At 41.4% G+C, this 20,332-nt stretch overlaps 1 protein-coding gene across 1 annotated transcript in view; it reads left to right on the forward strand.

Annotated features, from left to right (window-relative positions):
- Window positions 1-20,332, forward strand: part of LOC136850244 (proton-coupled folate transporter-like) — a 344,294-nt gene that overhangs the window by 157,670 nt on the left and 166,292 nt on the right. The window contains exon 7 of the mRNA XM_067123914.1: window positions 6,938-7,078. Coding sequence (XP_066980015.1) covers window positions 6,938-7,078 — 141 coding nt within the window. The remainder of the gene's footprint in view (window positions 1-6,937; window positions 7,079-20,332) is intronic.

Genomic DNA, 20,332 nt, shown 5'->3' on the forward strand with positions numbered 1-20,332 from the left:
CCTTGAGGCTATCCTCTCAAAAGAAACAAAAACTCTGCCACGTTGACTTCCTGAAAATTTGGGACTAACTTTAGAGCTTCAGTTAGATTAAGACAAGGCATTGCAGACACATTATGTTGGGAAGAAGAAGAACCCTATTACTCAATGCTTGCATAGCAAGTTGTGCTGTCTCTCTCTCTCTCTCTCTCTCTCCTCAGCCTTCAGCCTTTGGAGATCTATTTCCATTCTTTTCAACTGAATCTGCCTATCTAAAAGTTCTACTGACAGTGCTTCCTCCACCTGCCTAGTCTCTGGTTTACATTCTGCCTTCATCACCTTAACTTTTTCGTAAACATTTAGAAGCAACAAGCCCTTCCTAACAGACCCAGGATTTTCAATTTCAACAAATTCTGCTACACACTCTAAATCAGGCTTATTCAAGTCTGCCAACCTGTCCTGCCACCCCTCTCCACTCAAGAGCTCCGGGATATTCAAATCAGCCATAGTAAATTAATTGCACACAAGTAAATATATGAATGTATCTCACAAAATATACCCAAAAACAAACCAATACACTGTACACCAATAACCACACAAATATCCTACCACAGTCAAAAAAAAAATCATAAACACCGATCAACACAAAAATATAGGAGAGAAGGTATTACTATGCTGCAAACCCCAAGAATCCACTCTATAAACTCTAGTGACTACAGGATCCGATAAATCCTGGCAAAAGGTCGCCAAATGTTATGGGCCCACGCCCATCAAACATACACAAGTCTCTTAGAATACAAATAAAGTCACTAACGACCAAGTCCACAATAGGTGGAATGGCCGCAGCAGAGTGTACAGAGATGGAATCAAGGAGGATAAAGAAAAACTGAGAATAAAACCTTAATACTTAATACAAAATTTTAGAAAGAAATGACCACTGAGCCTCTTACAAAATACATTAAATAAACGCAAAAATCAACCACACACTGAAAACATCGAATAGCAAACACACTTACACCAAATTAAGATAGACTGTGCAATTACACTTTAAAGAGAGGGGCCCTGAAAGTAATAGAATGTCGAAAAGTCAGAATAACCTAACTTATTACACACTAAACATTTATCAAAAAAATAAACTGCTTCCCTTAAGTGAGCTCTAAACAGTAGTAGTGGCTAACGCAGCCTTCAAATCACGGGTCGAGGGGAATAATATATATTCTTGAGACCTTACCAAACGTAAGAGAGGTCCCCTAGGCAAAATAACTGGGCCAAGGGCGCAGACTGAAGAAAGAATCACTTTAAAGTCGCAAGACGATCAACGGACATGGCCGTCCGACAGGTAATCACACCTTACCAGTTGGCAGAGAGGTCCCCTTGGCAAAATAACTGAATCAAGGGCGCAGACTGGAGAATAATCAATTTCTCAAAGGAGGTCAGCAGCAGCAACTGGAGAAAGGCAGATCTCGTAATCCCAAAATAAGTCAAGCCCTCACAATGTGAATGGTCCAGAAATGACTGACTCAGACCTGGCGAGACAACGCCGAATACAGCTCCGGATGAGAAGCCAACACCACACGTGAAAATAAAACAAGCTCATTGTAATTAAAACTATACAACAAGTCAGAAATGTCGGGGAGGAGGAAACAGGGTCATTACGTTCCAAAAGAAAAATTACTGCCAAAGTGACTTATTCAAAACAAATTAATTTACGTTAAATTTAACACATACTGACACCAGGTTCGTAGGTTTTGTATACGCCTTCGTGATGAAGCACTCCTCCCGTTGCTCGACGAGGACGTCAAGGAAGGGGAGGCAACAATCGTGGCTGTATTCAATTGTGAAGTTGAGACAGCTGAGGGTGTGGAAGGCACGCCTCAAGGTCTCTATTTCTTCACTCGTCGCAGCACTGACGAAGGTGTCGTCAGTGTACCGTACATACATTTGCGACTTTCTTATATTATTAAAGACTCTCTTCTCAACGGTACCCATGTAAAACTTCGCGAAGAGGACTCCAAGGGGAGAACCGATCTCTACTCTGTCGATTATGGTGTACATATGGCCTCTGTAGGTGGAGAAAGGGGCCATTTTGGTACATATCTCCAGGAGGGCACGGAGGGCGTGCTTGGGGAACTTCAGTGATAGAGTAGTGGGGTCCCTATACATACAATCCAAAATTATTGGGATTGTTTCATTGACAGGAACGTTCGTGAAGAGGGACTCCACGTCCATCAAGGCAGTGATTCCTCTGGGGGGCGTCACTCTAAGGGCTTCCAGGAATTCTGCTGAGGACTTCAAGCTGTGATTGTGATCACCAGGGACATAAGGAGTGAGAATGGTGTTGACTCTCTTGGCTAGCTGGTAAATCGGTGCTGGGATCTGGCTAATAATGGGGTGCAGAGGGTTGCCTTGCTTGTGTCTTTACATTACCATATAAGTAGCCAAGGTCATAGTCACCCACTATCGATGGTAGGTGTAGGGCATTAGAGGCTGTATTGACAGTTTCAATGATCCTGTTGGTTTCACGCTTGATGTCATCAACAGGGTTCTTGGTAATTTGTAAAAACTTGGTGCCGTCGGCCAGGATCTCGTCCAGCTTTCGGTGGTACTCCTCGGTGTTGATGAGGACATATGCCACAGTCTTGTCAGCCCTGCGGACAGTGATGTCCTCGCCCTCTCTCAGCTCCTTGGCCGCTTCCCTCAGGCGCCAGCTGACGACGTTACTCCGATAGTCCACGTTCGGTGAGGGCCTCAGCCAGGAGGAGGAGTTGAAGGGCGTCAGTGGTTCGCAGGGATCCTTGATCTTCGTACTTCTGGATGGTATCCAAAAGGTACTCTATTTCAAGGCGTTTTTCCAAGGGCCTTGGCTGGTTGGTGAAGTGGCAGTTAAGGCCCATGCACAAAATATTGTCTTGTTTGGGTGTCGGAGTATATTCTGTAAGGTTGATGTATTCCTCCTTCTTCTGCAGGAGCCATAATTTTCCACCATTAAGGGCGGTCAATTTCTTAATTACTGTCCTCATCTTCTTCTCTGCGTCTTTCTCTTTCAAGTGACGTAGGCATTCTTTGATGTTGTTGGGATGTCCTTGTCCTTGGACATATTTTCTGAAATATATATATACATAAACACATATATATATATATATATATATATATATATATATATATATATATATATATATATATATATATATATATATATATATATAAAGTCTTTTGGTGAACTATGTGCTGGCCTGTGAAAGGTATATCCCGGTGCAGGAACATGCAATGGCTATTGAATTTGATTTGCAGCTGGGTGTGATTCGCTCTTTGTGCAATGATAGTAGATAAGAACAGCCACTATGAGATCAGTTATTTGCAGCCATAGAATATGAGTAAGGTAACTCATTTACACTTATATTTTTTCCAGACATTATGTGGAATACCCAGATTCCCAGTTTGTGTCGCAGTGAAACTCCTCTGTTTCTCCATTATGCATTTTCCCATTCTGTTCTCCATTATGCATTTTTCTGTTTTAAATGCCTTTTTCCTACACCCTTTCACGTTTTAATATATGATATGTTTCTTTTAACAGGAATTCTGGGTTCGTCCTGTGAGGACGAATATTTTGAAAGTGGTGTTCTTTAACATACTATATGACATTTATTTTAGTCTAGAATAATTATGACCTTTTTATATTGTTTGGTGACCAGGGTGTTAGTCACTAGTATTGGTTGGTCTAGAATCATTAATTCGATTGATTGTGAGTCGGAATTTCCTCTAGTTATGATTTCCATTTTTAGGGGGTGTGAGTCACTCCATTTCATGACTGTAGCTTTTGCTGAAATACTTTTGTTAAATTTGCAAATAAAGTCTAGCTTTGTATCTCGGCGTTTTATTCCAGTAGGCCTTTGTCTGAGATATAGTAAGAGATTATGACCCTATCTGACTTTGTGTCAGGTCATAACATATATATATATATATATATATATATATATATATATATATATATATATATATATATATATATATATATATATATATATATATATATATATATATATATATATATATATGTATATATATATATGCTTTATATGAATGTTGATTGCTTTATTATTCTTACCTTGGTGTCGCTGATTCTGCTGGGGTTCAACACTATATATACAATCATATGCTGAACTTACACGAGGTTAGGTTCCAGAACCCCTTGCTCAAAACGAATTTTTGCGTAAGTTTGATACTGTCTCTAAAAATGCTAATAAATGCTTATATCTAGAGTTTATACGCTAAATATGACCTTAATCATGCTCCCAAAGTATTAAGATTACTTTTAAATGAAATTAAAATTACTGTAATTTCATTTAAAAGTTAGCTTTATACATTAACCTTAAAAAAGAAATAATTGGTTGATGTAAAAATATAGGAGTGTGGAGATTATGTATACTATTTCTCTTTCTCCCCCTTCCAACCGATCTATTTTTGAGTCATCTCAACCTCGTTTTTAAGAACTACTTTATTCTAGTACGTCTCTTTCTCTTTGCTCTGGAATGATTTTTCATGAGCAAGCAGTGTTTTTTATTTGGACTAATACAACTCTTAGGTTCGTAGGCGGTACAGGTAAAATTAGATCGATTTAAAATTTTCTACTGTACAGGTAAAGACATACAGAGAAATAGTTAATAAGTTGTAAAATATGTGTGAGCGCTGACTACAAATGAGAGAGAGAGATAGTTGTTGTCCTTAGTTGAAAAGAGTGAAATTATTTATGAATTATTATGGAGAGAGAGAGAGAGAGAGAAATTACATAGGAATCCTTTGACCCACTATCAGCAACACTCCTCCTTCATGTCACATTAATATGACCTATTTGACAGCTTTGCCCACGAGCTTCTCTCCAACGAGTTCACAAAAGATTAGGGAATGATATTTGTTTGTTTAAAATATGCATCACGTAGGTATTATTATTATTATTATTATTATTATTATTATTATTATTATTATTATTATTTGAAAATTAGTACTTATTATTAGATAAATCATTTACTTATCATACAAAATAAACATATGTATACATGTACCAAAAAAATTCTCTCATCTCAGTAATAGAGAGAGAAAGAGAGAAATTATTTTTATTATTTAATGTATTTAATTTGCGCATAAAAGTCTGAAAACTTATAAATTACATAAAAAATTAAGCAAACACTTTTGCAGGGTTTCTCAGGATTGGCAAATGTTCGCGTGTCTGAAAAACTCGTGTATGACAATTAGTTAGGTTCCAGTGAAAAGTCCTTGTGTCTGTGAATTCGCACAACTCGAACTGCGCAAGTTCGGGGTATTACTGTGTGTGTGTGTGTATATATATATATATATATTATATATATATATATATTATATATATATATATATATATATATATATATATATATATATATATATTATATATATATATATATATATATATATATATATACATATATATATGTATACACACACACACACACACACACACATATATATATTTACACTATAATTTAAAAAATATTTATATATATATATATATATATATATATATATATATATATATATATATATATATATATATATATTTACACTTTACAATTTAAAAGATATATTACAAAAGCCATTGATGATATATCGTAATCAGATTTGTGCTGTGTACTCAGCAATTATCGAAGTTTTTAATCACATTACATTTTTGTATTTCAGGTACCCTGTTGATGAGAGAGGTACTGTTAAATGAACCCCTAAAAAATGGCTACTCAAGAAAAGACATAATGTGTGTCATGGTTTGTTGAAACAAAATCGGATACCCAGGCTCAAGCAAAACTGCAGAACTAAGCATGGAAGAGATCCACCATCACGTCCGTCAATTCGTGCATGGCACAAAAAATTTATGGAGACAGGGACAGTGTTGGATAATGGGTGGAGTGGACAACCAAGAACATCTCAGGAAAACATCAATCATGTAAGACAAGCCTTTGATCGTTCTCCTTCAAAGTCCATCTGTACTGCTACCAGAGACACAGCTACCATGTTCAACAGTGCACAAAATCCTGCACAAGAACTTCGATTGTACACTTACAAAAATCCAACTCATACAGGCATTCGAGCCTAATGATAAACCAAGACGAAAAGAATTTGCAGTTAGCATGCTGAAACAAACTTCTGAGGATGAAATGTTACTCAACCGAGTTTGTTTTAGTGATGATGCAACCTTTCATGTTTCAGGAAACTGAACACACATAATGTGAGAATCTAGGGATCAGAACATCTCCATGTGACTAGGGAACTTCACCGAGATAGTCCAAAGGTGAATGTGTGGTGTGGGATCATTACAATCAAATCATTGGTCCATTTTTCTTCAATGAGATATCAATTACTGCAGATGTTTACCTTGACCTTTTGGCGGAATATGTGACACCACAACTAGATGACCTTCAACCATCCATCATTTTCCAGCAAGATGGTGCACCACCATATTGGGAATTGCGTGTTCTCGGGTTCCTAAATCAAACATTTCCAGACCAATGGATTGAAAGGGATGGCCCAATTCCTTGACCGCCTTGTTCACCAGATATCACTCCCCTGGACTTCTTTCTATGGGGTTATGTTAAAGATATCATGTATCAAACAAAAATATAGGACATCACTGATCTCAAGCAAAAGATCACTGATGTCACTGCCTCCATTGATGAGGCTATGCAACAGCGAATATGGCAAGAAATCGAGTGCTATCTTGATGTGCTTCGTGCAACTAATGGTGCCCATTATAGAGGTGTATTAAATGAGGAAAAAACTTAAATATCTACTCCTCATTTTGTAATAATTTCAACATACTTGTCTGTTCATTTTCTTTTGTAATATATTTTCTAAATTGGAAAGAAACTTTATGGACACCCTGTACTTAAAACTTCTGAGACTTAACTCTCTTAATTTCGGCATGATATTCCTTCGACAGATTTGCCGGCGGGGCTGCAAATGAGGGATGTATACAGAATCCCTAAGGATCTTATACAGACAACTCTTGGAAAGGACTCTTCTCAGCGTATCATTGCAATGATTTCGCTATTTAATTTCTTTGTTGCATCCATGTGCTTAAGTGAGTATGTATTTGTTCTTGTTATGATTTTATAATATTTATGCAGAATGTAGGATGTTCAAGTCTTTTATCCCTCATAACAGTTTAGAACAAGACTTAAGAGATAAACCACATTAGAGGGTAAAGAAGAGCTTTGGTTCTCTTTCATTGTGATGAATTAGTTTTTTTACTTATAGTATGTATGCTTTTAGTGGCTCCAGCTGCTTTCTGTGAAGGCATATTCATATTTCTTGGAAATAACAATGAAATCTGAAGTGAAATACAGTCATCTAATAGATAATTAACTAAATTGTCCTTGGAATCTCTTGGAATATGAGACTTTAAAACTTAAGATAATTGCATATTTGTATTAGTATGAATACTGAGTACAGAAAATGTAGTAAATGATCAATGCCTTGTTACAAGAACTATGATTCTAAGTTTAATCGTATACACTTGAAGAAAAAGCATTTTCTGTTTGATTTAAAACCAAAATACTAGCAACAAACGTAAGGATGTCCCTGAAAGGTTAATAATGCACCTATATTGGTCAAGAGGTTGATGCAAATGAATCCTTAAAGGTTACGTACACTTTTGAGACTCCTCTTTTAATTTCAGCTCATTTTACTGTTTCTCAAGCTTAAGACTTGCGTGAATACTGTTGACAGTTCACAGAGTATAATCCATTTCACCCTCTAATAAAATTTCAACTTGTGGTTTTGTGTGCAGTATAACATGTCTTTAGATTTTCAGTTATATTTTGAGTATTGTTGAAGTTCATAAAGAATCCTGAAAATATGAAAATAATACCGAGCCATTCTGAGCTATATACAATACCCAGACGCCATCTATAACTGTTTGATCATTATGGACTATCCAGAGATGTTATCTTGTAGCATATGATTTTTCATATGAAGTGAATGTGCAGGATTTGCATCGTTTTATGTTCTGTCGTCATGTTTAGCTCTTCACAGGCAAGTTTTAAAACTTGATGAAAATTAAATAAATAGTCGTACTAAATTTCGGTATGTAACTTAAAAACTTAAATTTTGGGTGCAAACAGTGGAGGCAAAGGACATGGTTGGCTTTGCTAAGTATTGCAGTTGTCTTTGCCATTATTCTTAATGAGTCATAGTTGGTGAGAACATTAGTCTAATCACGTGACTTACAATCTGGATGTTCATAAAGTCATGATAGTAGTCATTCCAGAGACTAGATGCTGCCATTGTATCTTTTCAAACATTGTAATAGTTGGCTTGTGGAATGTATTGGTTTTATAATAACTGAGATGAAACATGTCAAGATGATTTAGCTGAATTTCTGGCACCAAAGAATATTGGTCGCAAGGAATCTTCCTGTTGGAAGTAATTAAGGAAGCTACGTAGAATTCTTTTGTTCCTAAACAACAGTCAACCACCGCTGTTCGTGGTCCTGCAATTCGTTGGCTTCACTGATTTGCGGATTTTTCTGTGGAACTTATCCCCAAATTATTTGCAAAAAATTCGGCAATTCGCAGACTTTTTCGTTGAGAAATATTCGCTAATTAGTGTATTTTGATGTTATTTTCATGACTAAGTACATTTTTATGATAAAAACATGATTTACAAATTTTCAGATTGTAATATTAAAGTAAACACAGCATACAGTAATATCATAAAATGTATTTTATGATATGCATAATATCATAAAATTTATTTTATTTTATGTATTTAAGTACATACTGTACTGTACTGAAGTTCTGAATTCTAGTGTTTCCCATGTTCTGTAAAAAAAAAAATGGGAGAGCCTCAATACTCTATGAAAGAAAATAGCTCTGATTGAATGTGAGAGAGGTGTGAAATAATGAGCAGGAAGACAAGTACTGCTGGTTTATTGATGAAGCTGGCCTTGTGAGCCCGCTTATAAAGCCGGTAAGGTTTGTGAACGGGTGGTTTATTGATGGCGACCCGCTTAGATCGGTTTCTACGCAGAGACCATGGGTACAAAATTTACAGGTGACCTGAGGTCAAACTATTTCTCTACACAAAACAGGACAGGTACATACAGAAAACATAATGATTAACAATAACTGGTTGGACATAAAAATACTCTGTCACATATATGTGGTACAAGGTCAGATGAACAGATAATAAATATACAATTCACAGTAATGATAATAGGATTGTGTTCGTCCAACCCTAGGTCGCACATGAAGGTACCGCAGAAAACGGGATGTTCATCACAGAGAACCCGTTGATCAGGGACTTTACAATATTCCCCCCCCACCCAAAAAAAACGTAGGTAACGTCTGATCAAAGCAGGTATCTGCTGGGGCGGTGGAGGGGGCCCCGCCTTCTCGATGCCAGCTGAGGGGGGGTTCGTCTTCTTCGGTGCCCTGTGGATGGGTGTGTTGGGTTGCCCTCCTGCCTGGTACCAGGGCCTTCTGGGGGCGCCCACGGTGTTTTCTTGAAGATGGGGCAGGCTGTGGGGGCACCATCTCCTGCGGGGGGCTTTGGGAAGTGCCCCCGACGTCTTCCTCCAGAAATGCGGGCTTGAGGCGGTCTATCGATACCCAGTCTTCCTTTCTGTGGACGGCTACCCGGAATGCCTTCTTGTTCCTCTTAAGCACGAGGAAAGGCCCCCTGTAGGGCCTGGTTAAGGGTGGACGTATGGCGTCGTCCCTGAGGAAGACGTGGGTGGCGGAGGACAGACCTGGAGGCATGAAGGGGGATGCCCTGTCGGTATATGTCTTCTGGCAGGGGGTGAACTTCCCAACCCTGTCACGGAGCCTCTGCATTGTTAAGTCGTCCCGGTCCTCTGTGATGAGTTCCCCCAGGACTACGAGGGTCTCCCGAAGACCTTTTCTGCTGTGGATGGGTCGCTGTTGGCTCTGGGGGCGGTCCTCAGCCCAAGGTGAACCCAGGGCAGCTGGTACTTCCAATTCTCGGAGGTGCAACGAGCCATGAGGGACGCCTTTAGGGACCTGTGGAACCTTTCCACCATTCCATTGGCTGCGGGGTTGTAGGCGGTGGTGCTGTGGTGAGTGGTCCCCAGCAGGCGTGCCAGAGTGGTCCACAGGTTGGACAGGAAAGTGGGGCCCCTGTCCATAGTTATATGGTCCTGGACACCAAACTGGCTGATCCAGCTGGAGAGGAGGGCCTCTGTGCACACACTGGAGCTGGCTTCTTCCGTGGGTGTAGCTTCGGGCCACCTGGTGGAGCGGTTGACGACTGTCAGAAGGTATCTTGCTCCTCCTGATGGGGGAAGAGGACCCACTACGTCGATGTGGATGTGCCCGAAACATCTCCCCGGCTGGGGAAAATCGCCCACCCCCGATTCGGTGTGCCACCGTACTTTGCTGGCTTGGCACTGTATGCACTGCCTTGCCCAGGCCGTTGCATCCTTCCATATGCCGTGCCAGACGAACTTCTCTGCCAGCAGCCTGGCCGTCATTCTTGCGGAGGGGTGGTACAGTCCGTGGGTGACATCGAAGACCAGCTGATGATGGGAGTTGGGCACAGTGGACGGGGGTGGCCAGTGCTTACGTCGCTCAGCAGTGTTGGCCGTCCAGGGCCGAGGGGCACATCCTTCCACTTCAGCAATGTGATGGCTGTGCAGTAAGCTGGAGTCTCTGGGTTGGCGGCTTGTTTGCGGGCGAGGTCCTCATAGTTGACCCTGAGCTGCGCTCCGTCGATTTCGATCCTCGAGAGGGCGTCAGCTACTGGGTTCTTGTTGCCGGAGAGGTACTTGATGGTGCAGGTGAACTCCGCAATGGCCGCGAGGTGCCGCTGCTGCCTGGAGGACCATGCATCCCCCAGCTTTGTGAAGGTGTGGACCAGCGCCTGGTGGTCCGTCCAAATTTTGAAGGGCGTACCCTCCAGTAGGAACTTGAGGTGGCGTACTGCCTGGTACACCACAAAGAGTTCCCTGTCAAAGGTGCTGTAACGGGACTCCATGGGGCTGAGTTTTCTGCTGAAGAAGGTGATGAGCTTAGGGGCTCCGTTGACGACTTGTTCCAGGACGGCCCCGCAGGCGACATTGCTGGCGTCCATCATCAGCTGGAGGGGAGCGCTGGGGTCCTGGTGGGCCAAAGCTGTTGCCTTGGTGAGGGTGGCCTTCGTCAGGGAGAAGGCCCTTTGCTGGTTGGGGCCCCGAGGATCTCCATCAGGGGGGCCATGGTGTGTGCGATCCCCAGGATGAATCTCGTAGTAGTTGACCATCCCGAGGAATTCTTGTATGGCCCTGACGGAGGTAGGGTGGGGAACCTGACGACAGCCTCGACTTTCGATGAAACTGGGCGGACGCCTCCTGGGGATATCTCGTGGCCTAGGAATTCCACCTTATTGATGCTGAAGGTGCACTTGTCGAACCTGACTACGAGGCCTCTCTCCTGCAGGCGCTGCAGGACCTTCCTGATGTGCCGTAGGTGTTCCTTGTGGGATCTGGAAAAAATTTGGATATCATCGACGTAGCAGGTGCAGAAGTTCGGGTCCCCCAGGATGCTGTCCATCAGTCTCTGAAAGGTCGCCCCTGCATTCCTCAGGTCGAAGGTGGAGATGATGAAGACGTAGGACACGAAAGGCGTGATGATGGCGGTTTTGGGGATGTCCTCTAGAGCTACTGGTACCTGAAAATATGATTTCAAGAGATCTAACTTTGAGAATATTTTGGCCCCGTGGAAGTAGGCCGTTAGGTCCTGCATGTTTGGTAGAGGGTAGTGGTCGGGTTCTGTAGTGAAGCTGAGCCGCCTGTAGTCGCCGCAGGGCCTCCAGGTGCTGTCCATTTTCTGTACCATGTGAAGGGGGGAGGCCCACGGTCTGGGAGCCTTCTTGCATATGCCTATCCGTTCCATCTCGGCAAAGGCCTTCTTGGCCTCCTGAAGGCGCTGTTGGGGAAGCCTCCAGAACTTTGCGTGCGTTGGGGGGCCCCTTGTCCTGATGTGATGATATATCCCATGTTTGGCAGGGGCCCCGGGCTCCTGACGAAGCTCAGGTTTGAACACTTCTGGGAATTCCTTCAGGAGAGAGCTGTACTGGTGGGGAGCGACGGAACAGATTGTGGGCTCCCTGGGGCCAGGCGACAAGGGCAGTGACTGGCAGGACTCGGTGTCCAGCAGGCGCTTGTGGCTGACGTCAACTGCCAGTCCGAAGTGGGCGAGGAAGTCCGCACCCAGGAGCAGGGTCCCAACGTCCGTGACGATGAAGTACCACCTGTACCTCCGGCCAAGGATAGAGAACAACAGGAGCCTGGTGCCATAGGAGAGGATGGCCTGTTGGTGGCCATCAGGGAGGCAGCCGGGTCCGGCGGATGTCTGCGGTCCTCTCTGGAAGGCGGGAACACTGACTGCATGGCCCCAGTATCGATCAGCATCATCCTGCCGGAGATAGTGTTGTGGATGTAGAAGCCTACTGGTGCAGGGCCCCTGGGTGTTTCGGATGCTGCAGCCATGGCGGCCTGTGAGGGTGGCCGCTGCCTCCCCCGTTTTTTGGAGTGGAGAAAAGGCAGGGGGCTTCGCAATTTTGGGCAGCTTTACCGAACCTGTGGTGGTAATAGCAAAGCCCGGCCTTTCCTTCTTCTGCTGGTGGGGTGGCCTCCTCCTGTCGACGATGTTGATGCCCTCTGTGGTGGGGTCCTCCGGCTGGAGGTAGTTGATGGGGTGTGAGGGTGTGGACGCCCGCTTCGCCGCCCTCGTGGAGTCCGTCAGCTGCTGCGCCACCCTGATCAGGTCCTCGACTGGCAGGGTGTATGGTTCTGTGATCTGCCCACTGACCTCTGGGAGTAGCTGCCACAGGAGGATCTCCCTTGACAGGCTAATCTCTTTGCGCCTGCCGCTGCTGCCAGTCTGGTAGGAGGAAGAGGTCCTGGAGGGCATGCCACATCTCCAAGATTTTTGTGTCCTCCCAGGGGTTGATGGCGAGGTCGAGGGCACTGGCGGCTCTCTCGGAGACCGGCAGGGAGCAGGTCTCGATGATAGTGGCCTTTAACTCCTGGTTGTTGTCACCCACGGGGCGACCTTCTTGTATATCTCCTCTGGTAGGGTGTTGATGGCGATGTCCGCCTTCAACACCTTGTAGGTCAGGCCTGCCACCCTAAATTGCCCCTCGACCCTGTAGAGCCAGGACGCTGGGTTCTGATGGGTGAATGGCGGCAGCTTTATGCTGAGGGCTGCCCTTGGTTGGTCTGTTAGGAGGGGCATCGCGCGGGGAGCAGGCACCGGCATGGAGGAGTACGCGGGAGGGGGTTGTGCGAGGGAGACGTCTGCCTCCAGGAAGTTCGCGGTAATTTGTATGTGGTTGGGGATGTCTGTGTCCGTGCTCATTCCGCGCTCTCACTTGGAATGTGAAGGAATGCTCGCATCAATACATGCTTGGGAGCGTGCTGTGTGGGTCTGCTAATGATGCTGGTGATTTGCCGACGCGGGTCAGTAACGCCTGAACGCTTTGTTAGAGTGCTGTAGTTAGTCCGTTAGGGGCGTGGGTTGGTTCTTTGGGCCAAGACTAAGTTGCCGTTTGGGTCCATTAATGGCTCCGGGAACCACTCCAGGAGTCACCACTGTAAGAGAGGTGTGAAATAATGAGCAGGAAGACAAGTACTGCTGGTTTATTGATGAAGCGACCCACTTATAAAGTGGTGTGCGGACGTCTACTTATACGCAGAGACCATGGGTACAAAAATTTACAGGTGACCTGAGGTCAAACTATTTCTCTACACAAAACAGGACAGGTACATACAGAAAACATAATGATTAACAATAACTGATTGGACATAAAAATACTGTCACATATACGTGGTACAAGGTCAAATGAACAGATAATAAATATACAATTCACAATAATGATAATAGGATTGTGTTTGTCCAACCCTAGGTTGCATGTGAAGGCACCGCAGAAAACGGGATGTTCATCACAGAGAACCCGTTGAGCGGGGACTTTACAAATGTGGTGTATTTTGATGTTATTTTCATGACTAAATAAATTTTTTATGATAAAAACAAGATTTACTAATTTTCAGAGATTAATATTAACGTAGGCATAATATCATAAAATGTATTTTATTTGATGTATTTAAGTACATACTGTACTGTACTGAAATTGTGAATTCTAGTGTTTCCCCTGTTCTGTAAAAAGAAAATTGGACAGCCTCAATACTCTATGAGAGAAAATGGTTCTGATTGAATGTAGTGTATTTGGATGTAATTTTCATGACTAAATGCATTTTTTATTATAAAAACATGATTGTTCCTACACGATATACAAACCATTGGTCCTTTACATTACGAATTACTTACAGTGAGGCTGGAAATGGCCATTAAAACTCTTGAACAAGGTGGTTAGGCAGTAACTACTGTCCAGTAGGAGGAAGTCCCTGCCTGCTTGGATGTCAACATTCCAATTTATTTTCAGCCTTCATGCTGTGCAGATGGGCTTTCAGAGCTCTCTGCCTGATTGTCGTTAAGCTCTTCTTTCCCGGTGGGATCTTTTGTGTAAATATTGTGTTTTATATTTAATATACAAACCCACGATTTTGATAGCCTTGTGGTAAGGCCGTCTTTCCCCAATGTGTTTCTTGGGGTCGGCAGTCAGGGCCATAATTTTCACTCCCCTATCATTTGGACCTCATGCCCTCCACTCCTTATACAGGAGGGTGACTGTAAATTTCTGTCTTGTGCAAGTGTTGCTCTTCGCCGCCTGCATCCATGGGTGGCTTTGCTGGGAGGAGCTTTATCAAGAGGGGGTTGCTGGGTGTCATCGGAAGGTTATCCGCCTCCGACGGCATCCTTGGTGACTGTCTCTTCGTTCCTTCTGTTAGCTTCCCTTCTCGCTATCTCTCATTCATCCTTTTCGCTTGCTCATCGAGCGAAGATCGGTGATGGAAGGGACCAGGCGGTCAGACGACCTCTTGTCAGGGAGCTCCTCTCGCTTTGTAGAACAGTCCCCCTCAGGGCAAGAGGAGTCTCCCTTTACTAATCTTTTGTGCTTTTTTCTCCAGGTTGACAGTGAGCATCGTAAGGCGAAGCAGAAGCTCCCCTGTGGCAGGAAGGCTGCCCTCATACAGTGGATACTTTGATGACAACCACGGTGACAGTAATGGCTAAGATCCCCATGTCAGTGTAAACACTGCCCTGACGAAGGGGGATCAACCGCTGCTCATTCTGTGGCACTCCTGTATGCTATGCTATTGCCTCCTGATGTACCTGTGGTCCCATCTGCTCCTGCTGTGCCTCCTGTCTTTTTACTCCTGTTGCCCTGGTGGCCAGTCACCTGGCCACTCCTGCTGTGCCTTCTGCCCCAGCTGCCTGGTTGCCCTTGTTGCTGCTGCTGACGTTCCTGAAGCTCCTGCCGGCCAAGCCACTCCTGTCGTGCCTCCTGCCTTGGCTGCCCTGGTCGCTTCTGTTGCTTCTCCTGATGTTCCTGTTGCCTGGGCCACTGTCGTCGTGCTTCCTGATTTAGCTGCCCTGTCAGTTCCTGTGTTTCCTGACCATCATCTCCCCCCACCCCATGTGGGACCACCTTGACGTTGTGAGGGGTGGGGGTGCTCTTGAACTCCAGAACTTCGTTCTGGGACTGAGTCCAAGAGTCTCATATATTATATATTTATTTGGACTAATTTTGTGGAATTTTCCACTTTTTGTAAAATTTATTGGACTTGAAAAATAGGAAAAAATATCACAGCTGGGATTGGGTTTATATCCGAAGCTAAATAGTGGGAACTGTGATAGGACCATCAGCTACCTGATAATGTTCGGACCTGAGAGATATCAGACTGGTATGTTATAGGTGCAACTATTCATTAGGACTGGACCACGTATTCCAGGGGAGTCTGGTTCTGGGGATAGGACACTCGGCATTCTATCTGGTTTGCCCGTGATGTGATTAGGGTGGGGACAATTGTATTCATGTAATACTCTCAGTCCCAGCAAGCAGGTTTGGCTTACACTTGGGCCACTCTAATCGTGTTGTGCCATCCCCCTGTGGGGTAGGGTAGGGGGCGGACATTTGGGAGTTGATTCTCACTTGTGCCATTGATGGAAGAATAAACTCCATGAAATGCCAATGATATCTTTTTAAGGTTTTTAGGTTTACATTTTTTCCCCCTCAGTCTTTATGACAAGTCATTATAAGGATATGAGTACCCCTGGGCCCTTTGATGGTAGCGACTTGGCACAGCTGGCAACAGCTGGAACCTCCTCTGACAACCTTTCTTTAGAAAAATCAAAACAAAATCCTAATGTAATTACACTGGAACCTTATGCTCCAGTACAAAACAAACCCAAAAGAAGTAAATATCGTCTTGACCCAACCTGACTCACTTTGACTCCCTCTTTGGGAGTGGAAGTTAGTCAAGGTTTCCAACCTTAGAAACAGAATGGAAAATGTCAGCCCTAAAGTTAGAAAACTACCTATTAAACAGACATTCAACAACAGAAATGTTGTTTAGACAGTCGAGAGAAAAGACGTGGCTTATAGAAGCCACAACAAAGAGTCAGTCTGAGGACTATATTTCTATAACAACAATAGATAATATAAATGTAAAAATTAAAAAAAAACATGACTCTATGAATAGCATTCAGGGTACCATTGTGCTTCTTGAGAACAGTGACGAACCAATCGAAAAGAATATTGTATGGGACTCTCTTAAAAAAAAAAAGAGTAAGCAAAAAAATAAGCAAATGTTAAAAATCACAAAAATAAAATTTGAGGGGTCAAGATCTACCCCAAAAAGTAAAATTTTTAGGTCAAAATAGAGAAATAAGGCCCTATTTCCTAAAGCCACTACAGTGTCAAAACTAGTAAATATGAGCATGCAAAAAATATTGTCGGAGCAAACCTGTATGTGCATGTTGTGGATCTGAAGAACATGCCACACAATGGAATTGCAACAAACCAAAATGTATAAACTGTGGGCAGAATCATCATGCAAGATCCAAAGAATGCATGCATTACATGTACAACACAGAATTGAAAATGCTACACGAAAGAACAGAGATGACTATAAAAAGAGGCTGAATTAGAATTGAAAGTGAGAGGAATTCAAGATCCTGCTCAAGAAACTTACATACGCCTCGATAACAAGAACTTATAATGAAAAAAAAATACATACAGATAGAAGTAACAAAACACAGGAAAATAAATATCAAGAAGAAAATAATGCTTTACAGAAAAAAAACTAAAATGGTAAAGAATCTAGAAACAGGCACAAAGGATATGGGTAACACTTTATCAAACTCATTTAAAATGTTAATGCAAATAGCACAAGATGACGATACTACTACAGAAGTAACAGAGGAAAGTAGTGATGGAGTGGAAATTAAAGATAAAAAAAGACCTTCAGAGAGAACACCACCCAAAACGAAACCACCAACTATAATTAAGGCAACATCTGTTAAACCAAAGACAAAGGTTATGAAGAAAGAACAAAAACAAACTAAGAATATACCTTTATCTTCTAAAATAATAGTCAGACCTATGGATGCAGATATCCAAAACACTGCAGAAGAGGAAGAGAAACATACCATACATAACATTGATTATGTCAAAGGAGAAGAGATTACTTCATCACCAGTAATTGGTACAAGAGCCAATGAAACAAGAACTGTACATGAAAACACATGTGGATGTAATGGTTGTTTTGTTGTATTGTGCAATAATAACAAAAACTTAACAAAAGACGGTTTAACAAAAATTATAAGAAATTTTATGAAATAAAGGAAAAAGAAACGACAGATTTGAACACCCATGAAAAAGGTTGGTTGTGCATTGAGCACTTAATATATTATGAAGAAAAACAATTGAATATCGTGAGTAAATTACTAGAAAAAATCCAAGTTGATAATACAAAAATAAGAAATCAAAACTCGACCGCTGTAACATAATATTTTCAATAACTATATTATACAATGGAACGTAAATGGTCTACAGACCAGATGACACCTAGGAGAAATACAACGATTATTAAAAGAATATGAGCCAATAATATGTTTACAACATGCCAACAAAACAATATCAACAATAGGTAAATATACCTTAGCATCTACATCTAGAGAGGAAGAAGGAAATTTAGGTACTGCTGTATGTACACTCGGCAAGAAAAGTGAGGATACAGTTTTCATTAGATTTCGTTCGTCGAATTTTAATTTTTTTTCTCACAGAAAACACATAATCTCGGTAAATTTACTCTGGAATATGAAAATACAATGCAAATTATAGCATATATATTAAATCTGCAAAACAAAAACATTCAGATACTTAAAACCACCATGGATGCCCGAAGTAATCAGAATTTCTCAGATGACTTCGTTCATAGAGATCTAAAAGATAGTGTATGGATATCTCGGTGTAGTACTGTTTATCAGAACGGCGTTATTTACTTGTTTTCCGTTATGAACAGGCTTACCATTGCATCATCATACGAGGTAATGATAATTTATTTAATTTTTACACATTCATATTTATATTTCACGTTGTTAAAGGTCAGCTGGAATTAATGGCAGTAAATGATGTGACAGCTAGGGTAGGTTGACCAAATCTATTTAAATCCGCAAGAGCGTTCTCTATGATGTGCGGAGTAGCGGGAAAACACAAGTAACTGGATGTTTCTTGATGTTGCCATAGTTTCTCTCTCTCTCTCTCCATTGCTAAAACATACTATACAAATATAGTATCGCTCACTCTCTAAAAGAAAAAAATAATAAAATTAGTAGCTCTACATATAGGCCTAGGCTTACACAACAGCAACTCTCTCTCTCTCTCTCCATTGCTAAAACATACTATACAAGTATAGGCTAGTATCGCTCAGTCTCTAAATGAAAAAAAAATAATGAAATGAGTAGCTCTACGTATAGGCCTAGGCTTACACAACAGCAACTCTCTCTCTCTCATCATAACATTGCATTCGTTCCTTTATTGTTCCCCATGGTTTTCGTTGGACATTGCTCAAATTTAACTCTTGATTTCATTATGGAAGATTGCGTTTCCGAGTACGCAAGCATTCCTTTCATTGTGGTGTCATAAATTCATTTGTGTAAGGTTAGTTGGTAGGTTATGTCGAAAAATGTTTATTTTGCTCAGAACTGTCGCTGCAAATTACAACTTGAACGAATACTGTAAAGCTTGCTACTGCATTTAAGTATCTATGATTTCAGAACCGCAGAATATGATTGAAAGTTATAGGAGGTCAAGCAAAAAGCAAACACAATAAGACTGAAGCTCCTCCCCCTTCTAAAGTTGCCAGATGTCGCATTAATTAGCAATATATGTCCGAAGATTAAAAAAACTGTATCCTCACTTTCCTTGTCGAGTGTACATAACAAAGTATGCTATAACAAAGTACCTGTAAACTTTACTGATCTGCAAATATCGAATATTAGAATACGAATAAAAAATTATAATTATGTAATTTATAATTTATATAAACAACCTAATAAAAATTATGACTGACAAACTTAAAGAATTACCTAATAATGCCAAGGAACCTACATTAATAGTAGGTGATTTTAATGCTCACAACCTGATGTGCGACTGTAATTGTACAGACTCAAATAGAACAGGAAGTAAAATACTGTAGAAGAATTCATAGATTCAAATGACATGTGCTGTATAAATGATAACGAAATCAGCACATATTTTTCAAAAACACATGGAACATTTTCCTCAATCAACTTAACTCTATGTACAACAAACATAGTAGACAGATAGGATTGGAATGCAGTTGACGACTTGCATACTAGTGATCATTTCCTAATATTAATTTCATTATTACAAAATAATCCCACGAACCATATCCCTCAATATAATATTTATAAAGCTGACTGGGTGCAAAATTTCACACTAGGAATATCCCACTATTTAAATATTTAAAAGACCATACTGAAACTAATAGAATTCTTGTTGATTTCATTAAAAATGCTGCTGATAAAGCAATACCAAAATCAAAACCCCATCCAACAAAACACAAAGTTCCATGGTGGTCCAATAAGCTAACAGAATAAGTATAAAACACTCAGTAGGGAGACGATTAGATGATCTGAATAGAAAGTTAAGTAAGATAAATAAAAAATTACCAATATTAGAAGGAACTTTACAAAAAATGTCTTATTATTACTAGAAATTGATACATTAAAACCTCTATACAATAAAATATTTGCAAAATTAAAAAAGGAAGTAATTCAAGGAAGAATCATTTCATGGAGGAAATATGTCAGATCTCTTTAATAATACTCCCATACAAAAAATATGGGAAAAATTCAGGATAATAGATGGTATCCTGTTAAACCACCTAGACATGCCATATTAAAAG

This window comes from Macrobrachium rosenbergii, chromosome 21 (assembly GCF_040412425.1).
Source record: "Macrobrachium rosenbergii isolate ZJJX-2024 chromosome 21, ASM4041242v1, whole genome shotgun sequence".
Taxonomy (NCBI): Eukaryota; Metazoa; Arthropoda; class Malacostraca; order Decapoda; family Palaemonidae; genus Macrobrachium; species Macrobrachium rosenbergii.